Source organism: Bos javanicus, chromosome 15, assembly GCF_032452875.1.
Source record: "Bos javanicus breed banteng chromosome 15, ARS-OSU_banteng_1.0, whole genome shotgun sequence".
Classification (NCBI taxonomy): domain Eukaryota; kingdom Metazoa; phylum Chordata; class Mammalia; order Artiodactyla; family Bovidae; genus Bos; species Bos javanicus.
This window is the reverse complement of record NC_083882.1, coordinates 82,348,826-82,363,013: the sequence shown is the minus strand read 5'-3', so window position 1 is coordinate 82,363,013 and position 14,188 is coordinate 82,348,826. Positions and strand designations below refer to the sequence as shown.

General features: G+C 42.3%; 1 protein-coding gene across 3 annotated transcripts in view; it reads left to right on the top strand.

The window, feature by feature from the left end:
* The first annotated feature begins 1,489 nt into the window (after positions 1-1,489).
* LPXN (leupaxin) overlaps positions 1,490-14,188 on the top strand; it is a 40,165-nt gene continuing 27,466 nt past the window's right edge. The window contains exons 1-2 of one of the 3 annotated variants that reach the window (XM_061381579.1): positions 1,490-1,638; positions 8,731-8,888. In XM_061381579.1, the coding sequence (XP_061237563.1) occupies positions 1,567-1,638; positions 8,731-8,888 (230 nt within the window). In that variant the 5' untranslated portion in view covers positions 1,490-1,566. Of the gene's footprint in view, positions 1,639-1,673; positions 1,994-8,730; positions 8,889-14,188 lie in introns of those variants that run through there. The other 2 variants (XM_061381581.1, XM_061381582.1) reach the window with 2 other exon arrangements.

Genomic DNA, 14,188 nt, shown 5'->3' with positions numbered 1-14,188 from the left:
TGAATCATTTAGTTGAACTGCAGATGGAGTCCAATATTTTGCAAGCCAAGTGCTGAAGAGCCTTTTTCCTTCCAGTGCTTTGGCTCAGTTACCACTTCAGATTGGGCAAATGTTCATCTTCTCTGTGGAGTGTTTTGCACTTGGATGGGGCTGAAGGCATTTCAGTTGTAAAAACTGGCATAGTGTGGGTAGGAGTTTTTCGAAGCTGTGTTTGCAGTGAGCAGACTTTTGGAATGACGCTGACATCCAATGGCTGCGAAAAGTAATGCAGAGGTGGGATCTCCTTTACGTTAAAAAATAAAAAAGTTTTTAAGAGTCACAAAGGAAGGGAGAATGAGTTATTCCTTTCAGTTAACCGTAAAAAAAGACCACTGGGTTGTAGAGGAAAGAACACAGGCTTTGACATTAAATCTATTATATGTATTATAGTAAGTAGCAAAGCTACTTACTAATTGTGTTAACTTTAGCAAATTTCTATTTCACTACTGGTAAGAATGGGGCTAATATCTATTTAACAAGACCATAGTTTTACTTCTTTATGTACGGCCACCTTATAGCAGACCTTTTGAAATTGCTTTGTTTTATTCAAGGTGAATAAAATGCCAGTAGCCAAAAAACAGGGAAAGCTGACCCCAGTGTCACTTTTGAGAGAAATTAAGGCCATATAACTAGACAGCAAGTGTGCATGACTGAAACATCTGCCCCTAAGAACCTGGTGTCAAATCTGCCAGTTTCATTCTTCATGACACTGCTAGATGATTGCATTTTAAACCACTGAAATAAACCTGGCCAGAGAATCCAACTGTAAGCCTGGTCCAGAGAATCCTGTTCTGCCTTTAATGGGTTGATGATCTATTTAGAAAAGCAAATAAGTATAATTTCTGGATAATTGGGTAAATAAAGACAGCAAAATGAATTGAATGCCAGTTAACTCTGATGGAAATTTTATGAAGGAGATTATGCTTCCATGGTCTTTGAGCATCATAGAAAAAAAAAAATCAGAATCTTTCACAGCAGGCTACCCTACCCACTCTGGGAAAGAAACACAAATACAAATCTGCCATTCCCATGAATTCAAGATAAATCCAGGCGCAAGTAGGTTCTCAAATTTTTCAAAATTAATTTTGCTTCTTTATCACCTTGGCCAATGCACAACCAGAACTCAAATCCAACAACCCATCTTTCTATGTCTCAGTTTTTAAAACTCTGACTTAGAAAAAAGAAAAAAAAAGCTCATCAAAAGAGAGGAAAGTGAAGTCGTTCAGTCGTGTCCGACTCTTTGTGACCCCGTGGACTGTAGCCCATCAGGCTCCTCCGTCCATGGGATTCTCCAGGCAAGAATACTGGAATGGGTTGCCATTTCCTTCTCCAGGGGATCTTCCCAACCCAGGGATCAAACCCAGGTCTCCTGCATTGCAGGCAGATGCTTTAACCTCTGAACTACCAGGGAAGAAGCTCAGAGGTTAAAGAGAGGAAGTGCTAAGCAAATACAGGAACCAAAAAAGGGTTGTAGAGGCTGCTTCACGCTGGCTCATTCAGTCCCTTTGTGGTCCTCTTCTCCAGCACATGCCAACACAGCGCTCTACAACCTGTGTGCGGGACCAGGGCATCTCGGCTGTGAGGCAATGGAGGAACTGGGTGAGTGAGGAGCTTCTTGGAGGAGCAACTCGAAGGGATTGAAGACTCGGCTGCCATCTCCATGTGTGGTGGGGTGTACTTCTAGCCAGATGGAGGATAGTGTTGGAAGATTTTCTTTTCACTGCTTTCCTGACCTCAGACCAACCAAGAGTGAAGCATGAGGAACTATGTTATTTTGGGGAACTATGGGTTTGCTGTTTTTAGAGGCACAATAGGCAAAGAATTTGGTACTAACCACAGAGTCAACTCTGCACAAATATTTTCGAACTGAATTATGCTTGAAATCGTGATTTTGTTAGGAGCATTTTAGCTCCTTGGGGGGCTGCGAGGAGATCATAGAGGGGCTACAGAGTCGGTAAGTTCAGAAATGTGATTTGGGGGGGGGAGAAATAGGGGGCACTGGGTAAAGGGTGTCACAAGGAGAATAAATGGACTAGAAGTGTAAGAATGAGGGATCCACAAAGGGTGGAGAAAGGCCAGAGTTTTTCATCTGTTCCATCGTTGAGCATTAAATCAAGAAGACACAGCACTGTTACTCCAGCGCCTTCATTGCTAAGCTTTTTATTGAGAGCAGCTCTGAAGGAACAGATGACCACGGCCTGCAAATACAATACCTCCTTCCACGCCAAAGCAACTGAAACCGGCACTGAAACCGTGGGCCGCATTGCTCAGAGAGACCCCTGATTTCAGACCTTGGGCGTGCCGTCAGGCTTGTCATTCTCGGGACTCATGCCATATCCTTTGCCAATTTTTGTTGCCATCATGCTTACAAACACTGAGTCACTAAACTTTACCCAGTGTCCAAGCTGTATAATTCCATGGTGTCTTGGGTGGTAGTATGTCAAAAGTGCAAATGACAGCAACAAAAAAAATCTTGCATATTGTCTTTTTTTTAAAAATGTGTTTTGAGAGCTAGAGGAGTAGAGGAAAGAAGAAAGGCAAATTACAGAAGGGAAGAGATGTTAATGAAAAGGAAAAGGGTATTTAATATTAAAATGTGAACTGTTTTGGAAGGAAAGTCTATTTTAATACGTGGAGTAGAATATATTTTGAACTTGGGGTAGAATCCCAATTCTTATCCTGTGTGAGGGTTGGAGAGATTCATGTTTTTGGCTGAGTTCCACCCGAATCCAGCTCTGCTTTTTTAGGGATATGTCATGGCTTTCAAGGAGAAGGCAATGGCAACCCACTCCAGCACTCTTGCCTGGAAAATCCCATGAATGGAGGAGCCTGGTGGGCTGCAGTCCATGGGGTCGCTAAGAGTCGGACACGACTGAGCGACTTCCCTTTCACTTTTCACTTTCATGCATTGGAGAAGGAAATGGCAAACCACTCCAGTGTTCTTGCCTAGAGAATCCCAGGGACGGGGGAGCCTCATGGGCTGCTGTCTATGGGGTCGCACAGAGTCGGACACGACTGAAGCGACTTAGCAGCATGGCTTTCATGGAGAAGAAAATGGGAACCCACTCCAGTGTTCTTGCCTGGAGAATCCCATGGACAGAGGAGCCTGGTGGGCTACAGTCCGAGGGGTGGCAAGAGTCAGACACGACTGAGCGACTAAAGAGAAAGATGGCTTTCGTGTCGTAATTGGAAAGGGAACTAATCCTTATTCAGTGACTTAAGCTGAAACTCTACATTTTTATATATGTTAATCACATTAGTGTTCCAAACAATGCTCTGAAATACGTAGTATCCACGTCTTTTTCTTTCAAATAAGGAATCAAAAAAACAAAATAACTTGTTCAGCATCACCCGTAGGAACACCTGACTAAATGACTAAACCAAAGCCTGATTAAGTGACAAGGTGTTCCTTTAGAAGTCTGTTGGCCCTGGTGTTCCAGCCAATATGACAACCCAGATAATTAAAAGATTAAAAAAAGATAGATTGGTGCAGTTTCACATTTCCTCAGCAGGATGAATGGCAGACGAATTTGGTCCCGAAATACAGAAAGTACCAGGTGGCCTGGAGGCAGCGCTCACGCGTGCCAGCCAGGCGGCCGGACCTCACCAAGCCATTAACAACCGCACCTCAGCCACTCCTTCAGACGATCGGCAGCTCAGCGTCCACCAGAAAGACTTGGGTGGGTCTGTCTTCTCCCACGTGGGGAAGCAGTGGGGAGGACGAGTCAGCCCAGCGGGCCAGTATTTCCTCTTGGCAGCGTTGCCCCCATTGTGGGTAGTCTATGTCCACTAGGGAGATCTCACCCAAATCTGAACCAGGAGCAAACTGTAGCTCTGAACAAAGTCATTACAATCCACTGAGACACTCAAGAGACCTCCCTTAATTCTTTTCCTGTGAATGTTGACATTGCTGGATTTCCTCAGACAAAGGGCTATAAAAATGGATGGTAGAGTTTTCAGTCTGATACCCCCAACCCTGCAGCAGTAATCTCTTATTTGTCATACACTTGAAATTCAGTTCAGTTCAGTTTAGTCACTCAGTCGTGTCCAACTCGTTGCGACCCCAAGGCCTGCAGCAGCCAGGCCTCCCTGTCCATCACTAACTCCCGGATTTTGCTCAAACTCATGTCCATCGAGTCAGTGATGCCATTCAACCATCTCATCCTCTGAAATTAGTCATCTTCAAATTACAGAATCTGGCCAAAAGGCAAGATAATCTCAGAGTGTTGGTGATATGTATACGCATAGGAAACAGGAAGAGAAAGGGCTGTTAACTCATGACTGAAAGGAGTTTTAGTAACTCTGGTTAGCTGGTGCTTGTAAGGGTAACCTACTTTTAAGGAGATGGCTTGCTTCTCTTGTAGAGGGTCTTCACTCTCCTCTCATCTTTTTTTAAAATTTATTTAATTGGAGGCTAATTACTTTACAGTATTGTAGTGGTTTCTGCCATACATTGACATGAATCACCCATGGGTGTACATGTGTTCCCCATCCTGAACCCCCCTCTCTCTCCCCTCATCTTTATTGTAAATGCTTTGTTATTTTGAATCCGAGAGGAACCATGACTTCTGTTTTCAGTAAAGCTTAGGAAATAGAAAAGAAAGAAGCTGTATCTTAATAGAGGGCTACAGAATAAAAATATGGAACTCAGAAATTTGGCATTCAGTCTGAGAGAAAAAGTTTTGTTTTCTATTTCTATCTTAGTTTTCTTTAAAAAATTAAGAAAAAACCTTTTATTATAGAGAATTTTAAAATTTACAAGAGGAAAAAAAATACTTAAATCTGATGTACTCCTAAGTCACCTTAAACAGTTAACAACTCTTGGTCAATCTTACTTCATTTATATATCCACCCATCTTCTACTCCTAGATTATTTTAAACTAATTTCAGGCATTGTATGATTTCATCTATAAACATATATATATAGTTATGCAAGTAACCCTAATATCATATCCATAAACTTCTTAATAGTAATTCCGGATAGACAGGGAGGCCTGGCCTGCTGCAATTCATGGGGTCGCAAAGAGTCAGACTGAGCGACTGAACTGAACTGAATGTCATGAGTTACCATTATCACACCTAAAATATTAACAGAAACTACAATATTATCAAATATCCTTGTCACACCTGAAATACATTAACAGTGCTTACTACTTATTGAATTTTCAGTCACTGAAATTAGTCACTATTTCTAATTCTTTCTTCTTTGGTTCTTGCTTGTTTATTTAAGATTGATCTACTACTGCTACTGCTAAGTCACTTCAGTCGTGTCCAACTCTGTGCGACCCCATAGACGGCAGCCCACCAGGTTCACCTGTCCCTGGGATTCTCCAGGCAAGAACACTGGAGTGGGTTGCCATTTCCTTCTCCAATGCATGAAAGTGAAAAGTGAAAGGGACGTCGCTCAGTCGTGTCCGACTCTTTGAGACCCCATGGACTGCAGCGTACCAGGCTCCTCTGTCCATGGGATTTTCCAGGCAGTAGTACTCAGTTATAAATTTCTTGAATCTTTTTTAACCTATTGGTCCCCCTCTGTCTCTTCTTTTCCACTAAAGTTTATTTGTTGAAGGATCATTAGCCCTGAAGAGTTTAGCTCAACTTGTTTATGTCCAAAATGGTGCATACAATTCAATATATTTGTGAGACAGATGCTTGAGAAAGATCTGTAGAAGATTTCATCTGTAAAAAAAATGATCAGATCTTTTCTTATGCCATTAAGAAATACCCATCCCCCAACATCGGAAATGAAATCGTTTTTTAATGACCTGTAAAGTTCATTTTCCCCATCTGAAGACTTTAGAGCTAGGTAGAGCTTCAGTCATGTCTGACTCTGTGCGACCCCATAGACGGCAGCCCACCAGGCTCCACTGTCCCTGGGATTCTCCAGGCAAGAACACTGGAATGGGTTGCCATTTTCTTCTCCAATAGGTAGATCCTTTAGGAATAATATAATCCAGTGTTTTGTAAAGTTTAAAACGCTACGGTCTCTGATAAGAAATTCACTGGAAGTTCACTCCTGGGTGTGGATCTGCAATTTAAAATCTACTATTGTGATACAATTGCTTCATTATGTGGATGAGAAAACAGCCTCAGAGAAGCACATGTCATGGAAAGATGACCCAGAGAATCCACATGGAAAAGAGGTCTGGCATTTCTGACTTGCAGACGTCAAGGATCAGATAGTTCAGGATCAGCCAGGTTCTGCATTCAGTAGACTGTGCTTAGTCGCTCATATCTGACCCTTTGCAACCCTGTGGACTGTAGCCCACCAGGCTCCTGTGTCCATGGGATTCTCCAGGCAAGAATACTGGACTGGGTTGCCATTTCCTCCTCCAGGGGATTTTCCCGATCCAGGGATTGAAGCTGCATCTCCTTGCATCTCCTGCATTGGCAGGAGGACTCTTTGCCCTCTGAGCCATCAGCTGGCACTCAGGAGCAGTGTGACCTTACGCAAGATATTTTTCTCTTTCTTAATCTACAAAATAAGGACAATACTATCACTTGACTCAAAGTATTAGGATGGCTAATACATAAATATATAACTATTATATATATCATACAATATATTAATATTATATTGTATTTATATTTATATGAATAATGTAAATAAATATGTCCTGTGTTGATTTTATTAATTATTACTATTAATTTCCTGAAAACAGAAAGTTGATAGTGTAATACTCATACAAGAAAGTCCGTTGGTTTCTCCTAAGAAAACTACAAGAGAAACAAATTTCAACTGTTTGGATTGAAGCATCTTGTTCGATCTTGCAGTATGTTTCCAATCAATCCATTTTTCTCCCCACACTTTAAAAGACAGAGTACCAATACCTTGAGAATTTTGTTACATGCTGGGGATATTAAGGAAAAAAAAAAACTTCAGGATTAAGAATCAGTTTTACTGTACTGGTATGTTTGGGAAAACTGTAAAATAATTGCTTATATTTTTCTGATAGGAAAACAGGTAGCATTTACACCTAGAGTCTATTATACAGAGCGAAGTAAGTCAGAAAGAGAAAGATAAACATTAAATATTAATGCATATATACGGAATCTAGAAAGACGGCACCGATGAACCTGTTTGCAGGGCCGCAGGAGATGCAGACGTAGAGAACATGCTTGTAGACACAGCGGGGGCTGGAGATGTTGGGAAAAACTGAGAGTGGCATGGAAGCATATACATTAGCGTATGTGAAATTAGACGGCCAGAGGAAATTCGCTGTATGATGCAGGGAGCTCAAATCCATTGCCCTGAGACAGCCTAGCAGGGTGGGGTGGGGAGGGAGGTGGGAAGGAGGTTCCAGAGGGGGGCCATGTGTATACGTATGGCTGATTCATGTTGCTATATGGCAGAAACCAACACAATATTGTAAAGCAATTATCCTCCAATCAAAAATAAGTAATTTAAAAATGTATTTTAAATTTACTCATTTCCTTGGCTGTGCCAAGTCTTAGTTGCGCACGTGGAATCTTTGATCTTCAGTGCGGCATGTGGGATTTAGTTCCCCGACCAGGGATTGAAACCAGGCCCCCTGCATTGGGAGTGCGGGGTCTTAGCCACTGGACCCCCAGGGACGCCCCTGTTTACATTTCTCTAATTGGAGATCTTCGTGGGTGATCGACTCTCAATGATAAAAATGAATAAGGGGCAATATAGAAAGTCAAAGTGAAGAGGAACTCAAAAGCCTCTTGATGAAAGTGAAAGTGGAGAGTGAAAAAGTTGGCTTAAAGCTCAACATTCAGAAAACGAAGATCATGGCATCTGGTCCCATCACTTCATGGGAAATAGATGGGGAAACAGGGGAAACAGTGTCAGACTTTATTTTTCTGGGCTCCAAAATCACTGCAGATGGTGACTGCAGCCATGAAATTAAAAGACTCTTACTCCTTGGAAGGAAAGTTATGACCAACCTAGATAGCATATTCAAAAGCAGAGGCGTTACTTTGCCAACAAAGGTTCATCTAGTCAAGGCTATGGTTTTTCCTGTGGTCATGTATGGATGTGAGAGTTGGACTGTGAAGAAGGCTGAGTGCCGAAGAATTGATGCTTTTGAACTGTGGTGTTGGAGAAGACTCTTGAGAGTCCCTTGGACTGCAAGGAGACCCAATCAGTCCATTCTGAAGGAGATGAGCCCTGGGATTTCTTTGGAAGGAATGATGCTGAGGCTGAAACTCCAGTACTTTGGCCACCTCATGGGATGAGTTGACTCATTGGAAAAGACTCTGATGCTGGGAGGGATTGGGGGCAAGAGGAGAAGGGGACACCAGAGGATGAGATGGCTGGATGGCATCACTGACTTGATGGACGTGAGTCTGAGTGAACTCCGGGAGTTGGTGATGGACAGGGAGGCCTGGCGTGCTGCGATTCATGGGGTCACAAAGAGTTGGACTCGACTGAGCAACTGATCTGATAGAAAGTCAAACTGTAGAGTGAGACTATGTGATTGAACGCAGCTGTCGGAAATAAGAGATAGGCTACAGTATGCAGAGGGCATTAAACATCTCCTGGTAAAACAGACCATATTCTTGAAGTCAAATAAGGAGTAAGGGAGGATGTTTGAGTTTAGATTTAACTCTTAACCTAAGAGAAGAGGGAGATAAATGGCAGCATAGTGGGGATACTCAAGAGGATAATTATTCTAGAAGATGTGCATAGTCCATATCATGATTCCCTTGTATCTTTTGATATAGATGCCTTGTTGGAGGAACTGGAATACTCTACGTTCCAGGAAAGTGATGAATACTCCAAGGCAGCTTCTCCTCCCCTGGATCAGCATTCGAGAAAGGAGAGTAACCTTGATGAGACTTCAAAGGTCCCTTCCGTTCCTGATGACACGAATCCCTTTCCAGTAAGTTTTCATTTATTGAAGTATCTTGAATATACCTATTTGAGTGCATTTCTGAAAATTAATTGTATCTCAAATAAAATTATGCAAAAAGGAGAATCACATATCCAAGAGACAGAAAAAACCTTCTCCTTAAAAATTAAAAAAAAAATTTTTTTTTAATGATAAAGGTAGTTGTTTTTGGAAAGAGGAGGAGCACTGAGAAAAGTATCATAGAAGAATAAGTCTTTGGAAACTTTTTTTTTCTTATTAGAGCCTGGAGCTGGCAGAGTATTGTGTAATTCACTTGGGATATTCTGATATCACCATTTGGGTATCAGACATGCATGTTGCAGTTTGATTGGAATGTCGCTCAGTAAGGCCAGAGATCACCTGGGCAAGGCCAGGTGACAGTTTAGCTAAATCTTGTCAGGATGGCTTTTTTAGGGTATTCACTTTCTGGCTCTTCTTTTCTGCTGAATATATTAGGAAATTCAATTATTTGTATATGCAGAGGTGAGGAAGCTCTAAGGAACCAACACAAAAAAACTACACTCAGGAAAGATTATGAATTAACCTCCCCGGAAATCCAATTTATTAACTTCTGGCTAGAATTTAAAGGATCAAGTAGAGCAGATACGAATAACATTTGTTGATACATGTTGATATATATCCTTCCCTATGGATAAGTCTACATGCATCTACTTTATAATTAGAAGCTTACTGGGTGAGAATGGGTTACTATAGGAGGAATCAAGAAGATGCTTTTCATATCTGGTGTTTCTGAACGATGATTTTTTTTCTTTTTGGCCACACTGTTCTGCATGTGGGTTCTTAGTTTCCCGGCCAGGGTTTGAACCTGTGCGTCCTGCACTGGAAGAGCGGACTTTTAAGCACTGTAGCACAGGGAAGTCCCTGAACTACGGTATTCTGACCCATCCTTGCACACCATATGAAGTCACCAGTAGCACAGACTTGAAATCCGGGCCTGTGGGAAGGCTTCCTCTTTAACCGCTCTTCCTTCCAGCTATGCTGGTACAGTTTTCAGGACACACATTTCTCTCTTTTCTAGGGAGCCATTGTCTCTGTTCTCACTGTGAGGTATACCCATAGACTCCTAACTGGCCCCCTCACCTGACCCCCTGCAATTTCTTCTCCAAATTGCAGTCAGGATAATCCTGTAACACTTAAATCAGATCACCTCATTCTCCTACTCAGAACCCCGCGATGAATTCTCGTCTCATTTGCAGTAAAAAGCCACGGTCTTCACACCGACCTGATTCATGGGTGACCATATGTCTTGGTTCACTTGGAAGAACCTGGGTTTTTGCTTATTTTCTTGACATCCTCTTATTGACTTTACCTTTTACCCCAGATTTTCCATATTTTTGTGAAATTTTAAAAATTAGTATTAGCTTTAAAGTAAGCCAGCATGGATTATAAACCCCCATTTGGTTCTTCTGGCTTCTCTCACAGTCTCCTGTGGGAGTATATAAAACACATGTGCCGTGAGCGGAGTCCTTATTTTTTTATTGCTGTTGTTCAGTCACTCAGTTCTGTCTGACCCTTTGCAGCCCCATGAACTGCAGCACGCCTGGCTTCCCTGTTCACGCTCTCCTGGAGCTTGCTCATACTCATGTCCATCGAGTTGGTGATGCCATCCAGCCATCTCATCCTCTTTCAGCCCCTTCTCCTCCTGCCCTCAATCTTTCCCCGAATCAGGGTCTTTTCAAATGAGTCAGCTCTTCGCATCAGGTGGCCAAAGTATTGAAGTTTCAGCTTCAGCATCAGTCCTTCCAATGAATATTCAGGACTGATTTCCTTTAGGATGGACTGGTCGGATCTCCTTGCAGTCCAAGGGACTCTCAAGAGTCTTCTCCAACACCACAGTTCAAAAGCCTCATTTCTTTGTGCTCAGCCTTCTTTATGGTCCACCTCTCACATCCGTACATGACTACGGGAAAAACCATAACTTTGACTCTATGGACCTTTATCAGCAAAACGATGTCTCTGTGTAGATTTGTCATAGCTTTTCTTCCAAGGAGCAAGGATCTCTTAATTTCATGGCTGCAGTCACTGTCCACAGTGATTTTGGAACCCAAGAAAACAAAATCTGTCACTGTTTCCATTTTTTCCCCATCTATTTGCCATGAAATGATGGAACCAGATGCCATGATCTTTGTTTTTTGAATGTTCAGTTTTAATTATAGCTGGATCTAATAGATGTGGTTTAGTCGCTAAGTCATGATCGACTCTTGGTGACCCCACGGACTGTAATCCACCAGGCTCCTCTGTCCATGGGATTCTCCAGGCAAGAACACTGGAGTGGGTTGCCATTTCCTCCTCCAGGGGATCTTTGCCACACAGGGATCGAGCCTGGCTCTTCTGCATTGTAGGTGAATTCTTTGCCAACTGAGCTACAAGCGAGGTCTAGGATCTAAGAGATGACTAATGACAATGACTAGTCTCTCATTTACTGATCCTGTTAAGACAAAATCTAACTGGCAGCACCCTTTGGAGGGTGATACTCATGGTGCTGGCTGTTATAGCTAGAGCTCAAGCACAGCAGTCAGTGGCAGCTGACTCCTCTGGGTTTAAGTGGTGGCAAGAAAAATGAGGAGATATTTTTTCCCCTGCTGGCCACTTGTCATAGCACTGCTTGTGCCCTGCTGTGGTCTGTGAGATAATCTGTGAGATGCAGAGAGTCTCCTCAGGGTCAGAGAGAAATACAGGAAACTATGGCTTAACGTCATACACATCTTGCTAAAGAAACAGAGGCTGAGCACTCTTGCCATAGGGTACAGATCAGATCACATCGGTCGCTCAGTCGTGTCCGACTCTTTGTGACCCCATGAATCGCAGCACGCCAGGCCTCCCTGTCCATCACCAACTCCCAGAGTTCACTCAGACTCATGTCCATCGAGTCGGTGATGCCATCCAGCCATCTCATCCTCTGTCGTCCCCTTCTCCTCCTGCCCCCAATCCCTCCCAGCATCAGAGTCTTTTCCAATGAGTCAACTCATCCCATGAGGTGGCCAAAGTACTGGAGTTTCAGCCTCAGCATCATTCCTTCCAAAGAAATCCCAGGGCTCATCTCCTTCAGAATGGACTGGTTGGATCTCCTTGCAGTCCAAGGGACTCTCAAGAGTCTTCTCCAACACCACAGTTCAAAAGCATCAATTCTTCGGCACTCAGTCTTCTTCACAGTCCAACTCTCACATCCATACATGACCACAGGAAAAACCATAGCCTTGACTAGATGAACCTTTGTTGGCAAAGTAATGTCTCTGCTTTTGAATATGCTATCTAGGTTGGTCATAATTTTCCTTCCAAGGAGTAAGCGTCTTTTAATTTCATGGCTGCAGTCACCATCTGCAGTGATTTTGGAGCCCAGAAAAATAAAGTCTGACACTGTTTCCACTGTTTCCCCATCTATTTCCCATGAAGTGATGGGGCCGGATGCCATGATCTTCGTTTTCTGAATGTTGAGCTTTAAGCCAACATTTTCACTCTCCTCTTTCACTTTCATCAAGAGGCTTTTGAGTTCCTCTTCACTTTCTACCATAAGGGTGGTGTCATCTGCATATCTGAGGTTATTGATATTTTTCCCGGCAATCTTGATTCCAGCTTGTGCTTCTTCCAGCCCAGCGTTTCTCATGATGTGCTCTGCATATGTTAAATAAGCAGGGTGACAATATACAGCCTTGACGTACTCCTTTTCCTATTTGGAACCAGTCTGTTGTTCCATGTCCTGTTCTAACTGTTGCTTCCTGACCTGCATACAAATTTCTCAAGAGGCAGATCAGGTGGTCTGGTATTCCCATCTCTTGAAGAATTTTCCACAGTTTATTGTGATCCACAAAGTCAAAGGCTTTTGTATAGTCAATAAAGCAGAGATAGATGTTTTTCTGGAACTCTCTTGCTTTTTCCATGATCCAGTGTTCTTGTTAAAGCAGTTTTATCACTGATTGTATATTAAAGATGTTAGTTTTATTATTTGGTAATGTTTTTAAATTCTGTAATGAACACTTCCAGCAGCATTTGGCCCAGATCCAAACCAAAACCAAAACTACACGTTTAACTGTCTCAATAAAGTTGATGTTTGGGACTCCTCTGGTGGTCCAGTGCTTAAGCATCTGCCCCCTAAGTGGGATCTATTTATGCTTAACTTTTGAAGTAGATCTTGATGCTTCTTCATAATATTTGTGTCTTCTGGTTTTTGAACCAACAATGATATTTCTACTCCCCGCTGCCCCATGTTGGATGATAAGTATTAACAAAGTTGAACAAATACTTTGTGCAGAATACACCCTCATCATCATCTCTTCTTTTTAAAAAAGCTTTATGATTTATTTATTGGTTGTGCTGGGTCTTCATTGCTGCGTGTTGGTTTTTCTCTAGTTTCGGTGGGCTTTCTCTTGTCAAGGAACATGGGCTATAGGGAGTGCAGGCTTCAAGATTGGGGCACCTGGGCTCAGTATTTGTCCGAGGATTGAACCCGTGTTCCCTGCTTGGCAGGCAGATTCTTAACCACTGGATCACCAGAGGACTCTGATCATCAACTTTCTTGAGACAATTAAATGTGTAGTTTTGGTTTTGAGAAGTTAATACTTAAGAAGAACGTGCCAGGTGATGATTCAGTATGTGAAGCTGCAGGAGGTGTGTTTGCACGCCATCGTGATACACACCTTCCATACGGACCAAATGACTCTCCTCAGTTGATTTTGCTCATTTTCAATTCTAAGTTTTCTTGTGCTTGTAACTAAAGTGAACTAGTGATAATTAATTGACTCCTTTTGCAAGCCACCAGATAATGTCAGATTAAATCAGTTAGAGGCCTCAATTAGAAACTTTAGTTCCAAATTGGTTTAATTGTTACAGCTCATTCAAAGGACCACAGAAAAGTACTTAGAAGTTTATTCTTCTGTCTAAAATGAAACATCTGATATTGCTAATGCCATTGTAAATTTAGTTGAAAGGTTCAACAATGGAGATCAATGTTGTTTTGAGGGGGTGATAATGCTGATACAAATTTTGATGGAGCACAGCCTAATGGTAAAATCAATGTTTTTTTCATACTTGAAAGCCTGTGGAGCAGATAGGTAGTTGGAACTGGTCGTGATGTGCACAAAATTCATGACTGCATCCAAATAAGCTTCTGTATTCTACCAATCAGAATAGAAACTGTGGTTCTTAAAATTTACAAAGTCTCTCTCTATATATATTTACACACAATCAGTGGAGAAGGAAATGGCAACCCACTTCAGTATTCTCGCCTGAGAAATCCCAAGGACAGAGGAGCCTGGTGAGCTACAGTCTGTGGG